Below are 25,896 nucleotides of genomic sequence, written 5' to 3'. Positions count from 1 at the left end.
AATGGAAACCAGTAAAAAGACTGGCATTCAAGGAGTATACATAGGGGATGATGAAAGATCTGTGCTTGGTTTGTTTGCATTATCAAAAACCAGCTTTATTTCTCTCTGTATTCAGCATGCTTGATAGGAAAAATGAAAATTACATATGACTTTCTACAAGATTTTATTTTGTTTATCAAATGGAAACAAACCAAACCTACATGTCGCCTTAAACTATTATTTTTAAAGGAGCCACCACCATTCCACCATTATCTTCTAGATATCTACAGTTTTAAGTGAAGTTTGAGATTATATAACTATTTAAAATATTTCTTTTATTATTAGGTCAGAGAAATTATAAATATCACTGTATTGCTAGTAAAGTAAAGTGCGTTGATCTGAAGGCTGGACATCTTATTGCCATTTCCACATTACTAACAAAAACATATATAATTATAGTAAAAGTCTTGGATTAGTTAGGCCTTCAGCTTTCTAGCTACTACTAAGCACTTTTCACGTTTTAACTTATTTAATTGTAACAACAATTCTATGCGTCTGGTAGAATTTTACTATTAATCATTATTACTGTTATTATTTTGTAGATGTGGAAACGGAAACACAGAAATATTAAGTAACCTGACTGCAATTACCCAGTTTGTAGATGAGCCAGGATTTTATTTGAATTGGCTATTTTAACAGCAAATGGATAAATTTCCATAACAATAAACTACTTGTTTTTCAGTCCTGAAGCTGTCTTTTTCAGCTAGGTCCTAAAACTGAATAGTGATCTTAAACAGTGTCTGCTGAAGAAAACACTTATAAGAAACTAGCCAATTACAAAATAAAAACAATATATATAATTCTTTCAACATCTAATCATACTATATCTTTCAATTAAATTATCGTTCTTGGAAATAGAATCCCTTTATTGCCAAGTACAATCCTTGCCAAATATCCAGACACAATCATGAGCTTTAAGGATTACAAGTCACATAATAAAGGATAATGACCTAAAATTAAGCACACCAATATAGAAAGCCGGGACTGTCATGCTCTTTATAAGTCAGCAATCTATTAGATTTAATGTGAGATTAAGGAGCTGTGTAACCCGCAATTATGCTGTTTTTCATTAAGAAAAAACGTGATGATGGTGCTCAATAAAATTCTTCCTCCTATTTACCCCTGTTTAATTGGATTGAGGACTGCTTAAACATCTTTGAGTCGGAGCTTATAAGAAGATGATCCCAGCTGTTTTTCAAAGCTTAAGGCAGCAGGCAGACAACACGATCATGTCAAGCCTCATGCAAAAGCCTTAATCCTACTTTTTTCCATCAACCAGTTACTGCAGTCCAGTGTTTAACCTTCTAAGTACTAAATGTGCTTTGTCACTGCTTTGGTAGATTTGCCACTGAATTGTTATTATTTAATGCTGTTAGCTTCACTGCCATTAAAAGATCTTCTCAGTTCTCATTGCCTTTTAGATACTGACCACGTTACCATTAGGATTCTCAGTATGTTATGCCTTAACTTAAAAATAGTGAATGGTTTGCCTCACTTCCAAAATCTCAAATAGAGAATAGTGACTTGTTTGCTCATACATTCATCCACCCATTTATTCGTTTGACAAATGTGGAGCTCTTTTGTGTGTTTCTCAAGCTCTGTGATAGATACAGGAGAGCGAGCATCAAGATGGTAACCTACTAGCCCCACATCATGGCATCTTAGCCAGCTCTTTGGACCTCATTGTTGAAAATAAATAAAATAATTTGGAGTTCTTTTTTACTTATTTTGTTTTCTAGCTACATTTGCCTACTCCATATATCCAGCATCTTAACCTTAGAATGATCAGCTATAGTTTTACCTAGATCCACAATAACATATTTAAAGAATAAAGGTTATATGATCAAATTAGCTTCCCCTACAGCTGCACATGCTCCTTGGGTGGTGATTCACTTTCTTTTCTCTTTTTCTTTGGAGAGTGAGTAGTAAAGGAAAAGGGGAGTGGCTTTCTGATTTGTCCCAATGACAGTGAGCTGCTGCCAGCAGACACAGTTAATGCTCAGCTGCTCAGACCAGTCAAGCAAGCTACCAAGTCCCAGCTGTGCCTCTTGATGTTTTCTGATTGCACCTACTCCTCAATCTGTGAACTGTTTTCTAGACTCGGATTCATCAAGCACTGCTGCTTTAAAAACACATGCAGGCAGGCATCCTAGGATATGCCATTATAAGCTGCTGCCAGGGGATCTTCTAGGAGATAAATGGAATCTGTGTGAAGTAAATTAGTGTGAACCAGTCAATCTGAGTGTCAGCCTTGAGCCACTTCCATGGATAACTAGCCGGCTGACTGGAGGCTGGGTCTTTTACCATATGTGGGTTGGGATCTCTGATATTCTGCTCACAGAATGGGGGGATGTTGGGGTCTGTTTATTCTTGGAAGAAGGCCCATTTGATCTGTGTTTTAGATGTTTCAATCTAAAGCATTTTTGCCTATCTCTTTATTCTAGCTATACTTAATGACTAAGTTGGACAACTTCTTTGCTGGGGAAAATACGAGAGAAATGCCCTTGAAAGAACTGCTTTCATGCTTGAGCTGCCATTTTGCAGACTTCAAGTATTCTGTGCTTGGTCTGAGCCTCCTAACATCTTTAGGGTCTTAAGACAAAATAATTACCATCATTTGGCAAAGTTAGTTCAATCCAAATCTCCTCTCCCTATTTGTTTTTTGAGGAATAAATTTGTATGATCTTTAATTCATGACAAGAGGGAAATTCTGTGCAAAGCCTGATGATGATCGTGGTTCCCTGTAGATACGCAGAGTGGGAATTCGGATTTTGGCCATCAGAGGACAGGAGAAAGCCCCTCAGTTGCAGTAGAATGAGAAAACCTTTTAAAGTGACCTAACTGTTCCATGGAAAGAATTTAGAGACCAGAAAGCATATGAACCAATAGATCTGTAAGAATTATTATTGACTATGATTAAATGGTAAGTGTAAAGTGTTCTATTATGTAAAAATCATGTTTCCATAATTCAGTATTCCTTTAGAGATCATAGTCTATTCTTACATTACGAGCACAAGAATTCATTTTATCTAGTTAAATTATGACAAATCATCTTCATTTCTTTTTTCCTTTATTACATTAATAAAAATTTTTATCACCTCCCTCTCTATAGAATGAAATATCAGTGAGATGGTTAAGCATAGAATAAAAGTATAAAAAATACAACGAGAATAAATTTAGACCTCATATTTGGAGAAAAATTTTAAGAACATTCCCACTCCCCCCCACACCCCCCCTCCGTGGAAGCATTTTGCCTTTCATAAGAAGGAAAAATATATATATCTATTTTGGAATAACAAATTGGGCAAAACAATATTGTTTAAGTATTTGGCAAATAAGTATATTTTCTTTTCCTGGTCCTCTTTCCTAGACTCATGTGTCTGTAAGGTAGCTTTCGCATAGTTTATGTGAAGGTACAACCATTATGGGGTCCGTGGAGACACATTTTATATATAAGATACATTTCAGTATACAGTGTGTCTATGGATGTTAGATAGCATGAATCATAGCAAAGATCAAACCAAATGCTTTAAAAATTGAGTGACCCTTTCCTTGAACTAATGAAACAAAAATGGGATGTCCTGTGAGAACAAAATTTGTTTTATGCCTGTACATTGAGCTCAGAGAAATGAAATCCCTAGGGCAAATTTAACTTTATGATTTATAAAGGAAAGAAAAATGAGAGTGAAAATCAGTGAGCTTTCCCTTCTATTGTAGGGCTTAGGTATAATATTTTGCAATGTATGACTTTATTTTATAAAGTTCTTTGAAGAGAAGGAAAGTGAGTGTCACATAAATGATGCTTTGGCCTAGAAATCTCTCTCGACATGGTTCACCCAATATCTACATAATCTTAATCAATACAGAGAAAATAGACTTCCCTAGCCATTACTATCCATAAGGAAGCTGTCTCGTGAGTATGGAACTCATCATGTTTGTGGAACAAGCATACAATCTATGAGTTTCCAACTGTCCGAGATAAGCTAAAGATGACAGAAACTGTCACATTGGGTCAGGCCTGTGATGCTTCTAGCCCAGTCTTCTGATTGCAGCCTTAGAGGTTCACTATACAGAAGTAAAGTTGTCTTCATGACATCAGCCTCAAAATTTCAAGATATGCCTAAAATATCTTTCTTCCTTATTAACGTACCCCAGCAAAGTAGTCAGACATGAGAATGCAAGAATAGGATAAGAATAGCATAGGCCAAACAAAGTGCTAAGAAACACAGAAGAGGGAATTAATGAAGACTTCATGGAAAAGGTGGCATTTGAGCTGAGTCTCGAATGAGGGGGAGCATTTTGGCAAGCAGAGAACTGGAGATTGAGGCGAGAGGATATCTCAAGCTGGTATCTTTACAAAAGCACCAATGTGGAAACTAAATGGCATATCCAGAGGGTAATGAGTGGTTTTGTTCAGCGATAGTTTATAATATTGGAGTCTAAGATGGGGAGGAGGTGGAGAAGGGCCGCATCCAGTGAGAAACTTCTAAATATGTGTCGAGACTATATCATGAAAGGCCTTCAAATCCTCTATTCCATTGCTGACTGAGTAGAGGTGATTGTAGGTTTTTCTAAATAAAAGCTACATAATCAGATCTTGGCTTTAGGGATATGATGTGACTCTGTTTTTAAAAATTACTGCTTATCAGGCTATTAAAATAGAAGACAACTTGTAAGGGAAAGCAGGGTGAGAATATAATCTTCTTGAGAGATTGGAAGAACTAAAGATTAGAAAATGACAGTCATACATAGGTGTATATAACTTCTTGGCAATTTATAAAATCTCAGTCACATTCTTTTTTAGATTTGCTTCCATATTGGACTCTCAGTCTTCCTAATTTCTTCTTGAGATATTCTGATACTATAGAAGTCCCCTCCTCCCTACTTCCTCCCAGACTTTTGATTGGCCTCTTAAATTCCATCGTGTCTTCTATTGTCTACAATCGCTGGAGCCATATGCAGGATTCCAGGTTCAGAGGCCTTCTAGACTCACTTGTTAGTTTTCCTGTGGGTGGTTTATTGTGTCGATCATCCCCTTCCTAAAGCGCCAATCTTCTGTTAGCTATTTGCTTATATTTTTACATTAGCTCATGTCCATGAGTCATAGCAAATGATAGTTCAGGCCCATGCTTTTGTTATATACATTTTAGATCACCTTTCCTTTAAATGTTTCCCAGGATTTGCCATTCAGAAATGTGTACACAGCATGTATTCCCATTGATTTGAACTTAACAGTTGTTTTGGTCATTAATCTAATCAGTCTAACATTTCACAACTCAGAAACCCTAAGTGTCCGTGTGTCCTCTTGAGTCCTGGAGATTTTACCATATGTTCTGCCAAACATTTTGTAAAAATTTATTAAGAGGGCTATTTTACATTAATCTAGGACACTGTTTTTTTACTTTCTTATCTAGAAATATCTGCTTGTCTCTTACCTTTGTTTCCTATTTCTTCTCTAATTATTATAATACCTCTTTTGTATTGAACCTAGTTTTTTGAAAGTCTCATTAGATTGTAGTTGCTGCTTTCCCTTTATCCACATGCATGTTCTCTCTTTAATACCTTGCTTTTTTTAGGTATGTTTTTCTTATCCTTTATTTATAGATGCCACTGGCTTGTCTAGTTTCCAAATGAGATTCTCTATTACTTATCAAGGTCATTTCTACATTCTAGGCAACCATTTTTTACGACATCAGTACACATACTGACTGTTATGTAATGACACAGGTTGAGTATTTGGGAAGGCATCTTTCAATTATTTACCCCCCAGTAAAATTAATATTTTGAAATGAGTGGCTTCATTTTATATGCATGACCATAAGAGGCGATCAATGCCGCTGACCACCTATGCTTTCTATGTCTGGCGTGGGTGCATGCATGGGGTGTAGAGTGCAAGAGAGTGATGTTTGCTGCTGATTACATTATAATATAGTGGTAAGCACATTATTAACATCCAAGTATGTCTTCCATTCGATTTCAGTAAGTTCTCAAGTACACTAACATACCATTTTGATTCATTCAAATAAAAATAAATCACATTCAGAGTAACCAAGCCTAATGATACAAAACATGGCAACTTAGACCTTTTCCTCCTTGCATCCTTCTTAATGTTGACAAAGAACTAGAAAATGAAGGCATAGTCTAGATAATTTGATTTCCTTATTTTCCATTTCCTATCTAGAAGATAAAAGAGCTCTGACACTTGACTAACCATCTGAGACAAAGGTTTTCCCGTGAGATAAAGATGGCTATCAGCTGGGAATTTGAGACTGCCTGCTAACCATTCTCCCCATGCTGATGGTGTCATCTTAGGCTCGGCCTATAAAGAGGTTGTTGCTCTTATGGATTCCAGTGGTAGTGCCATATGACAATTTCTTCACTCACTGATTCAAAAGGAAAACGTTTTTGGTATTTTTTTCTCATGGAAAACAGTAGACTTTGCTGTGTTTCGATTGCCTTATGCTGTGAATCCTTATCTTAAGTTCATATATAAATCATGTTTATCTATAATCTCAAATGCCACCTTGATGCTCTTTTGATTGAAGGGCCTCATTTGTTTTCCTGACCTTCTGAATTTTCAACTGCAAGCTGGGAAGTTTACTATAAATTCCTTTTAGGATTCTCCCTTTACTGACTGTTCTTCAGTTTATCAATACATGGGGCATCTATTTGTTTTCTTCCTTGGAATCTCTTCCCACTTTTAACTTCTTGTATTTCTTAACAGTAAAATTAATGAATTTCTATATTTACCATAGGATTTGGTCCTTATGAGAAAAGTCAAGTGACTTTTGCAGAAAACCTAAACTGCATGAAGAGTGTGAGAGTTAATTTCTATCAGAATTCGTCCATCACCTATACTTCCTTTTAGTGATGAAAGAGTCCTTTCACATAAAGTGTTTCTGACCCCTTTGTCTTGAATAATTATCTCTATGGTTTAACATAGGATACTTAGATTGAAGTTGCTGATTTGACCACTTTATTTCTTGCATCTAGAAATTCTCTACCAAATTATACATAAACATAAAAATGATAATAAGTAATCTTTCTCTGAATTATTTCCACTCTGAATTTACTCAGTAATGCTCAGACACTAAAGCTGTGGAAATTATGTTGATTTGATGATTAAAAAGAAAAAAAAGGACAGGTGCCTACTCATCTACTCACTACCTCTCTCCTTGGAACACTGTTTGCCAAGGAAATGGTACTCTAAAAGAGCACATAAAGAAACTCAAGCAAACTTCTCATTGATAACTGAGAATTATCCTTTATAGGGGGTCAGAGAATGCAACAGAAAGAAGAGAAAGAATTGCTTTGTCCCCTTTATTTCTCCTTTCTTACTTCCTAACCTACGCTTTGTCATACTCTCTCCATTTCATATCCAAGATGTCTGTTTCAGTCTGAGAGTTTGGATAATTTGATTAGAGTTGGTTTTCCTTCCAGGCTTGACTAAGACAAATGACTTCATGGCTCCCATCCTTACACATAAAAGGAATAGAAAGAGTCAGGATTCTACTGATTCTCCTTTTAAGAGATTTAACTTTAAGAAAATGCAGTTCCACAGGAACACCATATCTTTCCATAACCCTCTTCATTCATTCAAGGAATAATTGAGAACTCCTCGATCCCTGCAATTTCGAAGCCAAAGTGGAGCCAGTCCTCAGAGGAGACTAGTGGCACATGCAGCCTCACCTAACCCAGACCATCAAAACTCCAGGCCAGGGCTTATCCACAGCAACTGTGCTTCTTGAAATTATTACATGGACCCAACTAATTTAGTTTAGCATGATTTATCTTGTACTGAAGTTCATATTTGTGGAATTGATTGATAAGGAGATATATGTTTTTAAAAAATTAATAGCGTAAATATGATTCTTAGAAGGGTAAGGTATAATGTAAAAGGTTTGGTTTTAAAGTTGTTTTGTTTTGTTTTGTTTTGCATCATTGGTACACATCTAGCGGATGCTTGCTTTTCTTTTTTTTTTTTTTTTTTTTTTTTTTTCCTTTTTGCCAGGGATTCACTTTGTTTGTTCTAAGGAGTAACCATACTGCAGCCTCAGTCTTTTTTGGGTCATCTTTCCATAGGGCTGCCTTACCCTGGCATTGAAGCTACCCAAGTATCTCTCTAAAGCTGCCCTGATTTCCTCTGTCCCTCATTCAAATTGAACATTTCCAGTTGTAGGAAAATAACAATCTTATATGATTCAGAAAGGACCTCAGAAGTCCTCATTATTTATAAGGCTAATATAGTAGCCACTCGTGCTGTTGGTATCCTGTTCAATGATATATTTTGTGGTTGGTTGTGTTGGATTCTCAAGTAGCAGAATATTTGAGTCTCAGAGCCAGAAGATGTTAAGGAAATTGTCTATCTAGTTCAACTGTCTCGTTTTATTAATAATCATACCCAAATCCAGGAAAATGTAATGACATGCTAAGGATCACACTATTAGGAGCAGAGGTAGAATTAAAAAACAGATCTTCTATTCCTATTAATTGAGCTATTTCCATTACTGCCTATTTCCCCTGTGGGAACTCAAGTTCATTTCTATAATGAAATTATTTATACTTATTTTTGTTTAAATTAATACATATATTTGGGTGCTACACATGAGGAATTTTATTTTCCATTCAGAAATAAGTCAGATAGAGACTCCCATTATGTAGACTGCCTGTGGCATTAGTAATAGATTTGGAGGGTATTTGGGTATGTTTGATCTATAAACCCTAGGCCTGACCCTAAAATTTATCCCTTAAACTATAAGTGAAATTAATCATTGCTTTTTTAGGAATTCTTATTAGCAGTTTTACCTTGTAATTTCACAAGTACTCTGAATATCTAATGTGAGCCTGTGTCTCTCATTAGGCTAGGGATGCATTTGCTTGTATATCAGCCTGACCAAAGCAGCCCATTGCTCAAACATTCTGGATAACAGAGGCATTTCTGTACCTCAGAGAAATAAAGCAGTGTTTTAAAAGATCCAGCAAACAATAATATCTCTTTCTTATTCATGTTTATCTTCCCCCAAATTAGCTGGGTGATCTAGACATACATTTCTCCCATAGAAGTTAGCTATAAACAGATTTTTTTTAGACTAGGTAGTCATTAGTTTGATCCTGTGATTATATATATTTTTATATCCCAAAATATTTAAATGAAATTATAATGTTAATTCTATACATCTAGTAAGGATACCAAAATAAGTTAGTCTTCACAGCATTTTAAAAAATTTATTTCTTTACCAGTTAAAAAATGTCATCCTTAAAGCAATTCATACTAGAAAATGTCACCCAGAAAATAATATTTCGTGTCAGATTACAATTGAAGGAAGATAGCAAAAACACATAAGTCTAATGTAAACTCATCTTGCTGAACTTGTCCATAAAACGATTATTGGTTATAAGGAAGCATTAGATATTTAATTCTGGGCATCACTATATGGTCCCCTCCCCAACCCCCTAGTTTCCAGTCTGTGCTGAAGACAAAATAAGCCTGAAGTCTAATGCAGGACTTAGCTATTGCTATTCAAATAGAATCAAGAGGTCCTATTACTTGATTATCTCAGAATACATATTCTTAAAGTAAGGGTCATATTTACATAGCTCTTTATCTAGATATGTTTTCCTGATAAGACATCTGTCCAGAAAGAATCACTTTGTAAACTGAATTTGGGGCCTGTTCAAATGGCATCCTCTTTGTTTACAAATTTGGTGTTACCGCTTTAAGGCTTTTCACTGATTACACCTCCCTCTAATTTAAAATATTGTGCAGTCTTATGTGATCTGTGGGTATTAAATTAGTATTTACTTATACTTGAATTTAATGTAGTTTTTTTTTTTTTTCTTGTAAGCTTCTGGAAAGATTTTTTTAGTCGATTGCATACTAACTCCTTCAGACTGGAGAGGCAGTGAAATTATCAGCCAAGGAAGTGATCCTCATGACCACAATATTGAGCTAGTAGATTTAAACTCAGGCCTTTGACTTCTTTTCCACTGCTCATTCCACAAATCTGGAGTGGTCTTTTACTCTTTCCTGACCTCTGCAAACTGTACATTATTTTTATGCCCTTGAATAAGATGCAATTAAGATTTTAGTCTGAGTTTTATCTGCTACTGCAGCAGTTTATTCTGTTCAGATGACCAACATTTCAAACTGTTATTTTTTTTATTAATTATTTTCCTGTCAATATCTTCAATACTTCCAAAAAGTCCATACATGTGATGGATGGGATATATTTTTAAATCATGTGTAAGTCTTGTATTGAACACATTATTTGGATTGCAGAATTTTTTTCACATTGTAAATGATATGGATTTTTAACAAGAGCTCTATATTTACTACATAGTGGCCTAACTTGGAAGGACCAGCCACTATTTGTGGAAAGTGATAGAAATTATTGGCAGTGGTAATTCTCTTGTTGGGGTGAGGGGATATTTCTTAGAGTTGTTTGCTGTCTAAGCCTGGCTACATGTAAGAGCTAATACCATCTTCCTGCACATGATTCGAAAAGTAAGGAGGGAATTTTTAGAGGTTAATCAAAACCAAAATAGAGACTAGAGAAACATGGAGGAGCATAACCACTGATGACCCTATCATCACATTTTTTTTTTTACAGTAAATATTTCTGTTGAGTCTTTGTCATACAGTCTTCTGGGTTTCCTCATTAGGTGTTCTTAAATGTGGTTTAAAAACTACTGATTTCATATTGTCTACATTTGAACCATTCATTTCTTTAGAATCTAGAAGAATTAGACTCATTAAACACCATAGTCAAACACATCAATACAAAGTACATAGACTTTTCCTTCTATCCAGCAACCAAAGATAATACAAAGATATTTAGAACACTGACCTTTCAGTTGTCAATATTTTGAGGTGTGTGATGGGTAAATGGAAGAGCCTTACATCTTTCTGTGGTAGAACTGCCAAGAAGAGTTTGTTGTTTTCGGCTCCTCAACCCCACCCCCCACCCAAATGCAGACTATTTCAGAATCCATTACAGAGGAAATAAACAGTTGATTTTAAGTTAAAGATGAACCTAGCAACCATTTACACTATATTGATGTCAAAAGTATCTCTCTGCCAAGCTTTAAAATGCATCTTCAAAAACTACTGAAAATATCCAAGAACTTTAGTGATAAGCTACAAATGGACTTTGGTATTGATAAATAAAAGTCAATATGTATAGTGAAAGGACAACTTACTGTGATAAATGGGCCCACCATCAGTAAAGATCAAATTATTGACTATCTAAGGCTAGGAAAAACCTGTCTATAGTTAACTTTTACAGGTGAGAAGAATTAGCCACAACAGCAATTCAGGAATAGCTCAAAGAGACATGTAGGGAAAATTCATTAAAAATACATATGAAAGCAGGCAACAACATTCTGGTTAAAAAATACACTTGTGGCACTAGGCTAATGTACTTCTTTGGCCACGCTCAGGTTCACACTTTTTTTTTTTTGCCTTGAATGAGCTCCCTTTGGGTTACCTATTTTCCTTCTTAAGATCTAAATCAAATTTCACTTTACGACCACCCTATTTCAGGGGAATTACCTCTGCATCTCTGAAAACCACGTCACTCTTGGAATATTCTCTAGTACACCTACTAGTTACTTTTCGTTATACTTCAACTAGATCACAAGTTGTATGAGGGCATATTAAAAGTGCCTTCATATTTTTACACTTCACATGGTCTACTACAGAGCTTTACCTATAATAAGTATTAGATCAATATTTGTTGATCTCATCATTTTTGAAATGATTCATTAGAGAGGCCTTGGTCACACATCATGTCAGAGTTTAACGATGAAACATAACAGGAAACACCCAAAAGAACAATTACACAGATTAGCTATCAAAAAAAAAAAAAGTAATTAACCTCCAATGTATGTTCCTGATTGAAAGAATATAAGTATTTCTTTAGTATATGTAATTGGATACTCTATAAACTACCCAATATATATTTTGTACCATCTCAAATTTGGAAGCTAAATTGTAACTAAGAAAAATATTGGAAGAATAGGCCTCTTTATTTTCCTACCCCCACACAAATCCACCCTCCAGCATCAGAAGTGGAGACAAAAATATCTGCCTGGCACCCACTCCTATGAGTTTAATGAAGATCATACAGCTAAAATTACATCTAGCTTGCTGGCTTTCTCAAGTGATTTGGGATGTCAATACATCCTGGGACTACTTTATTACCACTAAAATGGTACTAGGCATTTACTTCATTGTTCTAATGCCATGTTTTCTTCCCCCTTGAGGCTCCTGTATCTAGAACTGAGCCTTCTTGGAGAAATAAATAAATGAAAGAATGGGCGAAAGTTTTAAATTATGAAAGAACAATATATGGGATGATAAGTGCAATACATTTGCCCAGATACACACAGGTGCTGCTTCATTGTCTGTTAGTAATAGATGTAGCTGGTTAGTTCGTTCCCTATTATAAATACCAGTGTAAATATTTCAGAAAATTAACAAGTAAGCTATATAGAGATATAAAATAAATCATTAAAACATGCCAAGAAATCTCGTTCAGCATAATAGTTTTCCACAATTTTGATGCATTTAATTACTCCACAGAAACATTTCACAAAAGTCCATGGATCTAAATAATCTGTAAGTATTGTTCTAAACTGAAGAAAATTAAAGACAGCTACATCGATAACTACTTAGGCCATAAGTGTCACATCCCCTTCCAAGTCACAGGCTAACCCACATGACCATTTTGCAAATAAGCATTCTTTGTCTCAAAGTGTGCCTAAATAAGAAACTGAATGGATCTAGTTGACGATAGCTAAAAGCAAGTATCCTCTTGTATCAGGAAGGTATATAGCAAGGTACCTCTGCTTCATTCATCCCACAAATTCTTCCAGAACACCTTCTATGACCCAGGACGTAGAGAGGTGAATAAAATACCAACAAAGTACCAACTTTCATTTTTTTTCCAGAAAATTCAAATTTACAAAATAAAAAAAACCTGTGTTTTTTTAAATCAGAATTTCATACTTTTTCTCTCATATTTTGTTCCCAAACAAAAGGTTTTGGAGAAACGGTGAATTCAAACTCTGTGCTCACACTTCCATAGAATAGAGTATTGTGAGTTTTAAGAAGGTTGGTGAAACTGAAGAGAATATTTGGACCAGAATTACATTACTAGTCTCCTTTGAAGTGCATATATGTGGGCCTCGGGTTATGATCACCAATGCTGTGCTCACTCCATGAAAACAAGATGAGGAGTATGAGAGGTGTGAGCTCTACTAAGGCTGCTTTGGACCTTGGGCAGCACTCCCTGTATAACTTATTGAATGTGTGAAGTAACAGTCTCCAGCCTTTACATTTCCTCTCTCATCTCCTAATGGAGATTTGAGACAGCGGCTCTGTCCATTACCCTGTACTAACAAACATATTATTTCATATGCGACATAAATATATATTTTCTCTTTTTTGCATTTATAGCTTATAAATAACATGTTGTGTTACCAAGACTTGAGGAGACAGTGGTAATGTTTACTGCAGCAATTTGTGATAGATAAAATTCCAATGTAGTTAATAATATACATATTTATATTGTTTGGCTTCAGATAAATGTGGCATCATTTATATCGTTGAGCTTTTTCCTGAATGCAATGTCCACTTTTCCTGACAAATGATTCCTTGAATAAATGTAATATGGAAATATGTTACTTATGATGGTAATTTAGACCAAATATTACAACTAGTGGAAAAAATGTAGAAATGTGAGTCTATGTTTCTCTAACAGAACTGGTGGTTGTAATGTGTTTACAGGAAATTGCAGGTTCCTGTGCTAGCTTCTGTCTCTGTTCATACTTCCTACTCAGAAAAGTTGTCTGGGACCTACCATTGAAAACACCAGCCCTACTTATTATCCTTTGCAGTGTATTCATTCTGTATTTTACAATTTATTTTTATGAGTTTATTCATTTATTCATTCATTCATTTATTTATCTATTTATTTATTCATTTATTTATTCATATTTGCTACCATAGTTTTTAATTTGATGAAAGAAAGCTAAAATGCATGAAAAGTGTTAATCAGCTGTGATTTGTACGACAAAAGGAACCATGGCACCAGCTTAGTGCTGGTCTTCCTAATTGACCAGCCCGATGGTCTCTCTGTGTCCTGCTGCTGTTAATTGACTATATGGTTTTAGATTTATGCATTAAAAATACGATTTTTACTTCGAAGGAACCGCTTTGTTACTTCGTAGCTTTTAAGCTGATGCCATGAACTTATTTTTCTTCTAAGATAAAGTCTCATCTATAGATTTTTCAACTAATTACATGTCTGCCAATACATACTTAGAGGATACATTTTATTTCAATTTATTGTTTGTGTTTATACATCATGTGTCGCTGGAAATAGCTGCGAAACTGAAAGGAAATGTTTTAATGGTGTTTATTACTACTTTTTCATCATTCTTTCTCTTCCTTCTCTCTCTCTCTTTTTAATAGCTTCAACCAGTCTGGTCAAGCATGACAGCAACTCAAACTCGGCAAACTTCCAAGACACAGAGGACATGCCTGACAGATGTGTCGTGGAAGATTCTGAGAGTCCAGGTGAAAGCCATTTAAAAATAGTCAAGTATAAAATGATAAATTTGACACAGCTTTGGGGTCCTTGGAAGGGGGTGGGAGGAGAGGACATTGTAATGCTCTTTTCTCTTAGCAGCTGCACTGTCAAATTAATGGTCACCTCCAGGGGTCACAGTGTGGAGCTGTTATCTTTTCCTCTTTCATCAAGAATTCAGTTGGAGGAAGTACAAAGGCTTTATGACTGAAAAGGGAAGCTGACACTATTAGTTCATTATCATCAATTTTAGGCTAAACTGGTTAATAGAGACAGAGATTGGAAATTGGAGAAATGGCAATATTTTAAATGTTTCAAATAGTGGGATCAAGAGGAAGTGGAGAGTTAGAGAGAAAAGAGACACAAATTGTCATCATTACAATCTATTTACCTTTCTAAATACAAACAGGACTTTAACTGGAGTGAGAGGACTTCATCGTAACAGTAATAGGCTAATGGATGTTGTCAACTGCTTAGAACAAGACAAAAGAAAAGAAAACAATAACCTTGCCTCGCAAAATAAAATTCACCTGATGTCTAAGTTACTTATGATTGTATCTTTTTCTGTAGAAAGAATGGATGGAAATGTACTGGAACAACACAGCCAGGAACACTTAAGCATGGATTTCTGTTTGTTTTTGTTATGTTTTGAAGCATACCTAGCCTTAACAACTAATTAATTAAAACTAAAATAATGGTGCGAAAGTTGAATGACATTCCTGGATCACTACAAAGCCACAGGGTGCTAAAAGTTACCTCATCATGAATGAAAGAGTTAATCCCCTCTTCCTGAACATTTTTCGTTTCTATTTTCTCTGGCTACTGTGTATCCTCTACCCTCTCAAATCTTTGTGTGCTGATCCATGTATCAGATTTTTGATTCATCCTCTCTGTGGCCTGTCAGCTTAGTTAAGAGATTTCCAAATCTTGTAGCCTTCGCTGACAGGGGGCAGCTGCAAACAGTCCCCTGATCCTTCCCGGAGGAGAGCTACTGAGATTTAATTTTCAGTGAAAGGTGCAGCCTGCAATCTATGTCAGGTCCCCTAAGTCATCTCGGAACCCCGATAGGCCCAGTGGTGATGGCATTGCATTTCAGACCCCGCCACCTCACCAAGATTCCTCAAAAGATGGACTGCTGTTGTGTGTCTGTTCTCAGCCACACTTCAGCTTTCCCATGGAACTGAGAAGTGATATCTTTAGCAATGACAGAAATTTTTAATCAGCACATTAGCCCCACCCGCTGCCATATCTAAAAGATGAAAATGGGGATTGGTCCCACTGTAGAAAGGTCAGTGTAGTGGTAGCATTCAATTTCTAAAAATGTGTATTTTAAAATTACTTTTTGTTTTGACTCGAATTGCCTGATTTTGACTATGTTCTTAAACTGTCTTGATAAACAGTTTTCTATCAACCATTTCATCAGGCTGTTCAATCCATGAGTCAAGTTTTTACCTAAGTGTTTATTGTTTTGACAAGAATACATCAGCTTTATGGCCATTTCAGAAGTAGAATAAATTTTCGTTATCGCTCCATATGCGTGGAATTACTGTGAGTTTCAAATATAACATAGCCTAGCTGATTGATATAAACAGAAGGATATAACAAAACAGAAAGTTTAATTAGAAAATATAAGTGCTGATAAAGAATCTTAACTTAAAAAGTGAGTACTGTTCTATGCATTGGACATCATTAAACTGGTAATAAAGAATGAATTACTCTGGCTTTTTCCTCTGTCCATTCCTGCATTTTAAGACATCTTGCCTTATAGGCCTAGAAACCTCTGGAGAGTTCACTACTGGTCTCACTGCCTTCCACTGAGAATTTGTGGCTTGGTTGTCATGGAGACATCGTATTTCTCCAAGAATTGCTCATATTGATCCGTGGCCAGGCGTAAATGGCCAAGCGAGTGTGAGGAATAAAGGGGGCTGGGCAGTCCTATAAAATGACCAGGGCTTGTGGGTTGGAAATAAGCTCATAGCAAACACTTAGGTAAAAAGAAAGAAGCAGTTTTATTTTGTTTCAGGATTTCTTTCTGCACTTTGGGCCATTGTCTTCTTTCACTATGAACTGAAAGAAACTTGTTAGTCACTTGTCATGTCAGATCTTTGGTGCTTGTCCTGACACAGCTGTCAGCCTTCCAGCTCTGTGCAGTTCAGGGACACACAACAAAGAGGCAATGACATGAATTATTTATTGCTCCTTGTGTGGATAAAATTCTGTGATAAGAAATTAAGACACTTCTGACAGAGGTGCTTGTTTAGTAAGAAAGATTTCAATGAGAAAATGCATTTTTTGCAGTATGAGCATCTGAGAGGCAAAATTCTTAAAACTGAACATGAAGATACATGAAATTGGTGGCATAGAGGGACTTTCCAAAACTGGAAATATGAATATCTACTTCCCAGTGGCCAAAAATTAACTTCAAAATATCATCATTCAAATGTAGGGGCTTCAAAACTAGAAACATTATTTTGGCGGTTGTTACCCCTATTTACCAAGTAGGAATGGTGTTTCTCTCGAAAATATGTTTAGCTACCTGTGTTAGAATAAAAAACAAATTTAGGGGTTTTTAAGTGATAAGCTTTGGGAAGATGTCTTCAAACCAACAGAGGTGCTTCAGTAGCTAAGTTTAAAATTGCATTAGTGTATTCATTATTCCTTGTATAGAAGGAAGTGCATTTAAATCATGAATGCATCATTCTTACCATTTTCACCTGGAATATTATCACTCATTTAAAATTCCTTTTAACATTTTCATGTACATGCAAAATCCCCCGTTTACAAAGTTGAATGTGGTCAGTCTTCTAGCTTTAATGGATATTGACCTTACATGGTTTTATCTATGCAATCCTAAATGGCTAATATATTTATTACATCATTTTTAATGAATAGTCCAATTGTTTGAACAGCATATAGAAAATAAAAACAAAAAAATATTTTCCCATTCAAGGACAGTTTAAGAATATTGTCTCATATATTCTTCTTTGCAAATAAAGTCTTTTCTTTGACAATCCACTAAACATCATTCTACCTTAGCTCCTTTATCTTCATCTTGCTAATACCAACTCACTTGCATATGCAAAGGGCAAAGAAGTGTTGAAGCACAGAAAAACTAAAATAGCTTTTTAAAAAGGTGAGGTTGGAGGTTTTCAAACATTGATATAACATTTTTAAATGTCATTGATAAAATCAAATTTTTAGAAATGATATAAAACAGTAAGATTGACTTCACAAATTGATTATATTTGGATACAGTGTGTTTTGAACCCCATCTGTAGAGTATGTTTATTTTTTCATTGACATCACTGCTCTCCAGCACTGAATTGACTGGAATGACCCATTTGTAAATGACTGGAGTGTGCATATAGGTCACAATTTAAAGGCCTGGTGCAGTGGTTGTTCACCTAGTCTCTAGAGCACTCTACCTTATGCATCATGCCACTGTGATCTCTTTATTGGTTCAAGCTATATATACCCAGGTGAGTGCCTGCAGTCCATTAAGGTTGGCAGAGCAACTTTAGACCAGAGCATTCTTGTTACTCTGACCCTGCTCATGAACCCAGAGGTCTTGTCTGATAGGTTAAGGTCTTCCCTCAGCCGTGTCTTTTCTTTGGAATAATTCATTAGAAAAGAGTTTTGCCTCACAGGTGAATCCCAGATTGAAGTTTCTGGCTTAGACTCTCTGAAGTCTACTTGTTTCTTCACTGACATTTATACATTCCTGAAACCTGTGGGAATAACTTTGATGTCTAGTAATAGAAGCACTGAGACAACATCATGAACTTGCAGTTCCCTTTTTTGAGATTTTAGGGCCATTAGGCTTTCTTTCTTCGGCTCTTTAAGGCCTGGTCACTTCTGAATCTGAAGGATGCTATCACAAAAATAGTTTAGTCTCATCTTTTGCTGGTTAACTTCTTGTTAACTATTTCAGGCAGAGATTAAAGTTCAGTGTTTCTTGCCCCTCATCTTTGTGCTCATTATGATAAAAAGTATAGCATGAATTTCACAATTTTTACCCAAGTGTTAATGAGAGACCTTCAGTTTCAGTCACCTTATTGGTTTGTAAAATTAAGAATTTTACTCCCTAGTGCACTAGGGACAGTACACTTAAATGTAGCTTGAGCTGAAAATAGTAGTGACAAGAAAGAGCTTGAAAGTACAAAAAAAAAAGGCATTCAGATAAGCATTTTCATGTCTTTCTGAAGTAGTTTATAATCAGTATGCATTCTACCCTTAATAGAACATTTTAGTGGTTTTTATATAGCACCTTATATGTATAGATCTATATACATCATTGTCAATCAATAGTGCATTTACATGAATCTGATGAACAAAACTAGATTTCTCACAGTTTCCAGAGGGATACTACATTGTGAAAAGCCAAGGTGGATTTTTTTTTTTTCTTTTACTATTCTGGCTCATGAATCACCAGCAAAAATCAGGTAACAGAAAGTAGGACAGATTCAGGACTGGAGTGTTGGAGATGGCTGATGATGATGCATGAAGCAGAAAAAATGTGGAATGTGTGAGCAGCCCATCAATCATGGCCATCGAGAACACACTTCTTATGGTTAGTGCTAAAAAAAAAATATGTTCTAGAAGTAAGAAAAATTTCAGTAGTAAAAAACAGATAAGCTCTTTTTTCTAGTAGTGTTTATATCAATATTTTTTCAAAATTTACACAAAGGGAAAAATTTAAGCATCAACCTCACAACTTTTAAAATTATAGACTAATACATTATTATATATATTGTATATGTTGTATATGTCATACAATATTGAATATTGGTTTAATTAAACCAAATAATCAGCTTTTTGAGTTTTTGCCAGTGGGAGTGGAAGTTATTATGCATGGTCACATAATTAATAAAAATGTGTTTAGAAGTAGTTAACTAAGGCACAATGCTCCAACTAGTTTGATAGTCAAATTAATTTAAAGCAAGTGATATTTTTTTAGCCTACAATAACAATCACCCAAGTAGTTTGAGAAATAATTTTTTTTTCATTCTATAAATCAAACCATATTTCAACTGACATTTAAACATTTGACCCTAAAACTGCAGTTCTGGGTTTTTCTAAAAATAATTCAGCTCCTTGAAATTTATGGAAATTTACTAATTTCAAACCCAGTTCATCTCATTGAAAACTTAAATCTTTCTTGGCAGTGAAAAAAAAAAACTTATATTAATGTGTGCAATTAAAATATTTTTACTTTGAGTCTGGTTTAAAAGATAATATTTTTATTATATTAACATATTTTACTTCAGGATAGAAAAGAAGCGTAGAAATGAATAGGTAATTCCTTCCATCTTTTCTTTTTTCTTTCTTTATTTCTTTTCTCATTTCTTTTTTCCTCCTTTCCTCTCTTCTTCCCTTCCTTTCTTCCTTCCTCCTTTTTTTTTTTTTATCTTCTTTATTTCATCATATAACCCAAGATAATGTATTTTCTTTCTAGGTAAGCCGAGACCTCATTCATGGATAGCAAAGATGTGCTTCTGCAAGCTGTGCTAAATGAAATATCTTCTGTAGAAATTGGATTTGGATAAATAAGGAAACCAAAAACATGTCATTTGTTTATCATTGTATATAAGCTATGTTGTTATTGATCAAGATATTAGGTTGTAGTAGATTTGCTAATACTTTAGCCAGAGTACATGAAAATGTAATTTAATTACTGATCAAAAATATCTAAACTTATCTAATTGTATAAAATCATTGTCTAAATCATCCTATATTTCTGTTTCTTACTTTTCTTTTAATAATTCCAGCAAGGAATGGTAGCCTACAGAAGCAAATTTAACACCATTTTAGATTTTCTTCTATCTTTTCAGTTCCTGAATTATATAATAAACAACATTAGAACCACCTTACTTTTAAACAATGTTACACAATGCTTTTAATTTTAATATTGTTTCAGTGTATTTAATCTAAAACTTTACCAAATTTGTTCGATTTGTTAGGTTAGGACATTTTGTTTTAGTAGATACTTTAATTCAGATCAATCACCCTGCAGTAAATCTGATCCCTAAGGATGAAATGTTGTCAACAAATAGCCAGTTCCACTTAGTCGTCGATTAGCCCAAATAAGTGATACACAATATAACTGAGACCAATCTTGTGAGTCAAGTTAATTCAGACTTCTAATAACGTAAAGGCTAATGCCTTTAGCTAAAGGATGATCTTGTTGAACATGTAGTTGTGAACTAGGAAAGGGGTATCTACTTATAGCACGGCACAATTGATCCTTATGAAGTATAAATTCTAATAGTTCTCTTCCCAGAAAGAAGTGTGGCTTACAGGAATTCTTAAACTAAAATATGTGAAGCAATGTAAATAGGAACAGACATAAAGTGCCCATCTATTAAGGTCCTTAGTGACCTGATTTATTCGCTGATTTATCTTGTATAATTCCTGGATTTACAGAAAATTATCAAAGATTATTAGTGTATATATAAATACAAATGTTGCTTAGTCCATAGAAAAATGGGAATAAAAATTTAAATATATGATATATATATATATATATATATATATATATATATATATATATCTACCTATCTGTCTAATAGGGAATTTTCAGTCACTTCAATTAAACAAACATTTTGGGAACACCAGTATTAAGTCTTGTTCTGGGATATAGTAGTCAAGGACAAGGGAGATTAGAGAAGAGAAATAGCATGGTCTCTACCCTTAAGAAGCTTATAATTAATTATCGATATGAATGAATATACCAGAAAATAAACAAAATATGGATGTGACTTCTTTAAAGTAGATGGAAATATGTGCCCTTTCCTCTCAGACATGATACCATTGCCTGTAATAACTTTTGAGTTGTACTTCACAAGCAATAACACTGATAATATGAATAATCATGGAAAATTGTCATCCCTCGAAAATCGACACATATGCTTTGGAAATAGTCAAATGCTATTTGGAACAGGTTTCAAAATAAAGGAACATAACAAGCTAGGCAATAGAACATAATCTCTTGCATGCTGAGTACTTGCTCTGAAGGCCATTACAAGAAGGACTCCCAAAAACATCTTTAATGATGGCAATATCAAATAAATTCATGTCCCCTCATAGGGCAGTTTTAATAGTTAAAACTTATTTGGATGCTCACATTTTAGTATTAAATAAAAATAAGCTTTATTTATGTAGCTATGTCCTATTATTCACTTTTCAAAGGAGAATAAAAATAAGTTTAAACCATTGCCACATCTAGCATTTTTGTAGGTCTAAGTAAACCAATACTGAATCTTTGATAAATATTTTATGATGTCACTACCTATAGGAAATTAGAATTGGCATAACCCTGGCATTACTAAATGAGATTTTTAAGATCTTTTTGCTAAAATTTAATAATTCATATTATGTAACTAATTGAAATCTTTTATCAATATAAATTCTGGAGGCCAACACCATTAAGTATTAAAACTTTTAATTTAATTCCTAAAAATAGGTTTTAGAAATAGACATTTAAGTAATCTCCCAATATCCAGTGCAAGTGTGTTTATGACACAAATCTACTAGTCTGTTTAAAAATAATTTCTTTATATTGACTTATATTCAACATGAAACTTGAAAGAGCAAGTTGCCACACAATTAATTGGATCAACCGCCAACCCTAACCACTGGGTACTACAGCTAGAAAGTCAAAACTGACTGTCTCTTGATTACATGTTTGTCCTACTGATGACCTAGCCTTAAGTAACAAGTGGTGTAATCGTATTAGCGAATGAATGTGTTCATATCATCTTCCTTGTCATTCTAATAAATAACTCATTAAAAAATTATCTTGTGTTTCTTTTTTGGCAATAATCTTGATTATATTAATGATTATATATTTTCTTCCAAGGAATATCATATCTTCAAATTTACAAGTGAGAACTCTACTATTCATTGTGGAGTTACATCCTGGCTCTATTGCCACGGAAGGAATCTGGGGAGAATGTAGGTTTAAGGGCCAAGGCCTCACTGCCGTGGGTCCAGGTAGCATGTCCTTAACTGTGCTTCTCAGAACCTTGCTCCCCCATCTGTGTCGAGCACTCTTTCACAGGGTTTGTGTAAAGGCAATCCACAAGACAGTTTATGGAAAGCAATTTGAACACTGTAAAGCACTTCAAATACAAGGTAAAATTTGTAGTATTATAAACATAACTAGAAAAGTCGCCTCAGACCTGAAACATTCTGTTGCTCTTTTAAAAAGTAAGTTAAGGCTAACTTTGAATGCGCCACAATTAGAAAAATGATAGGAAAACACTTTGCTAAACATTAACATTCTATCCCGAGATGGTAGCATTTTAGGGTAATTTTTATTTCCTTATATATTTTCTCCAATGTTCTGTATTAAAAACCTTTTATAATTATTGAAGTGAACATTTTAGAAAAGATAGTGTTTCTCTTCAATCTTGAGAGGGCACATTATAATAATTGAATTTTTAAAAATCAAGTTTTATGCCACGTGTTTAAAATAAAGGCTGAGAATACATTAATGCAATTGATTTTAAAGTCAGTTTCGCAGAACGAACTCATTCATGTAATTTTTAAATTTTTATATTGCATATACTTTGATTATGCAGTAATTTTAAAACAGTGCTGTATACCCTTTGATTCTCCACAAAATGTTTTACATGTAAAGTGCCCAAAGTCGTGTCTCATTACATAAGAAAGTCATAGCTTTGTAAACGTGCACATAGTTAGCATTGTAAAATATCTTCAGAATTAACTGTGACCAAAAAAGTTGCAAAGTTAGAACTTTCTTGAGTAGACATCTTTCTGGTGAAGGTATATGGCTTCACATACAGTGGTTTCTAGACCGCTCTGCTGCAATTCTATCAAGGATGCTACAGATGACATAGAGGAGAAAAATGTAAACCAGAAAGGAACTAAGTTTCTCAGCGTGCCACTTAAAACTCCCAGCCAACCTATGACCCCTGAAAAACAATACGCGTCATTGGCAGGTCAGGAGTTGAGGGGAGGCCAATACTGGCACAACTCTGTCACTCCTCTTGCCCTCATTCTAAACTTCTCAGATCCCACCTTTATTTAAAATTTTGATACCATGGATTTTTTTTTTGAATTAATCTGATTTTCATAACTATTGTATTCAAATATATTTGCCTTGATTACTGCGTTTTTTTGCCATCCCTAATCTTAGGCCCTAACTAGTAAGTCTGGGATGAAGTCACCTTTGTCCTGTAAAGCATACTGCAGGTAAATAGACCGTGACAATTGCATCATTATGAGCATGATTATAGTGATACAAATGGTGAGAATTATTTTAATACGCTGTAAAAACTAAAGCCATAGACCATTGAAAATGTTCGAAATAGCTTATTTCTATCGGTGTACAGGGGAAATGTTGGGAATATGCGGTTCTTTCTTTTGACATTGTTTCACCAAATGCCTTTTTTTCATTGCACGAAACATGTTTTCCTATCATCAACTCTAGGGATCCTTTCTGTCTTCAACATACTACTAATTGGAAAGGTAGCAGTGATTTTTTTATTGAAGGACTCAAGTTTTTTAAAAACCAGTACACTCTCAGTACGACATTATGCTTAAATCTACCAAGTGCAAAATGCCAATGGTCATAACATTATGCAACAGGAATAATTGTTTGGTACAAAACCTATCATTTATTCACTTAACAATTATTTTAATTGCTATTATCTGTAAAGTCATCCATCAGCTTTTCGATCTTGCATGTGTGTTTTCTACGGAGAAGGTGTTTTCACACAGCCTCAGTAACTGAGCATTGTGCCTTCAAGATGCCATCTCAGATAAAAGGACAGTCTATGATATGTTCTTGACATATCGCAAGTTTCTTTTAGACTTTTAAACTGATTTCCTGGTAATTCTGCAGCGTCAACTACATTTCCTATCAGAACTAACCTCTCGTCTATATCAAAAAAAAATTTACATTTATGTTATCTCCATTTGCATCAATTTATGGTTATAATCAACTGAGGAAACCTTTAATTTTTTCTTTTGTATTTTAGAGCCTGCCAAGAAAAAAAAGCGGAGGAGGGCAAAACAAAACAAAAAACTAGCACAGTGATATTCAGAGCCTTTATCCTCTCTCCCTGAGACAGTCATAGCCACAGGATCAAGTTGCACTTGGGATTGTTTTTATAAGGAAGATTTCCTTGGATCAGCCTCTATTTCAAATAATCAGTTTATTTCCACCAATCCAAGCAAAACCAGTTAGCCCAATTTCTGCAAAGATTTAAGATAGGAAATGAAGTGAAAATGACAAATGCTACTAGCATTTCAATTGTCATTGGGATAGTCAAATAAACAAATTCGAGGATTTCTAAAGTATATTTTCATAGAAAGTATACTGCAGCCGATGCCTGTCCAGAAAGGTGTTGGGTTTTATTTGTAGTCCTTGCCATGTAGGTGGCAGCAACACTCAAGGCTAGAAATTTTCTTTCACGTTCTCTTAGCTCTAGTCCAAAGCATATTCTTACTAGAAGCCTTTGTGGAAGAGAAAAGGTTTAAAGTGTAGAGACAAATTTCTCTGTGTCCTCACATATCTCTAAAGCACTATTTTAAGGTTGCGCTAAAGCGGTTCCCATAATGTGAAAACGTTCATCATTTTCCTTAATACAGAAGTCATATTCTGCTCTCGTACATGTTGGTAGTATTAGGTTTCCGTTTTTTTATTTACTAGGACCTGACTTCTTCACCATCATCTCTCAGGTTAAAGGCTTTCTCTGATGAAAAAAGAAGAAAACTGCTTTATTCCACTATCACCTAAACTTTCCTGGGAAAGAGTAAAAATCTATCCCTTTATTCTTTGTAAACATCTAAGAAGCCAGGGTATTTAATAAATGTGGACAGATTTTCCTTTAGTATTCCAAATGAAACCATTTTCTCTGATTGTCCTAACTAGAGGTGACTGCATTCAAGTTAGTTCTGTGTGTAAATCTAATGAAGTCCAAGCAGAGACGCCCAGGGCACCTGGAAGTGGGGCCAGGAGACAAACAGGTCGTGCACTCTAACGCTGAGGTTGTTGAGCCATTTGGTGGCTGTAGATCGCTCTCTTAGAAAGCCAGTGGCTCCTGAACCCAGGCAGAAATGAAACCAGGAAGCCCACCTTCATGTAAATAATTTTGCTCTTCCTTAGAGTTGGAAATTGATGAGCAGTAAGCTTTTCGTCAGTTCCTGGCAATTTGCTCGGAGTAGGCCCTGTTATAGTGAACAGGCAGCTTTTATAAAGGAATCTTCAGTGAGTTCTTTTTACATTGGGTTGGTTATC

At 34.9% G+C, this 25,896-nt stretch overlaps 1 protein-coding gene across 7 annotated transcripts in view; it reads left to right on the top strand.

Annotated features, from left to right (window-relative positions):
- The window catches only part of WDR72 (WD repeat domain 72), a 196,411-nt gene extending 175,276 nt beyond the window's left edge, over positions 1-21,135 (top strand). For 3 of the 7 annotated variants that reach the window (XM_016153671.2, XM_016153669.2, XM_016153672.2), the window contains 2 exons: positions 14,516-14,620; positions 20,086-21,135. In XM_016153671.2, the coding sequence (XP_016009157.2) occupies positions 14,516-14,620; positions 20,086-20,141 (161 nt within the window). In that variant the 3' untranslated portion in view covers positions 20,142-21,135. Of the gene's footprint in view, positions 1-14,515; positions 20,006-20,085 lie in introns of those variants that run through there. The other 4 variants (XM_036239118.1, XM_036239117.1, XM_036239116.1 and 1 more) reach the window with 2 other exon arrangements.
- The last annotated feature ends 4,761 nt before the right edge of the window (positions 21,136-25,896 follow it).

Source organism: Rousettus aegyptiacus, unplaced genomic scaffold, assembly GCF_014176215.1.
Source record: "Rousettus aegyptiacus isolate mRouAeg1 unplaced genomic scaffold, mRouAeg1.p scaffold_m13_p_3, whole genome shotgun sequence".
NCBI classification, from domain to species: Eukaryota; Metazoa; Chordata; class Mammalia; order Chiroptera; family Pteropodidae; genus Rousettus; species Rousettus aegyptiacus.
This window is presented reverse-complemented; position numbering and strand designations above follow the sequence as displayed.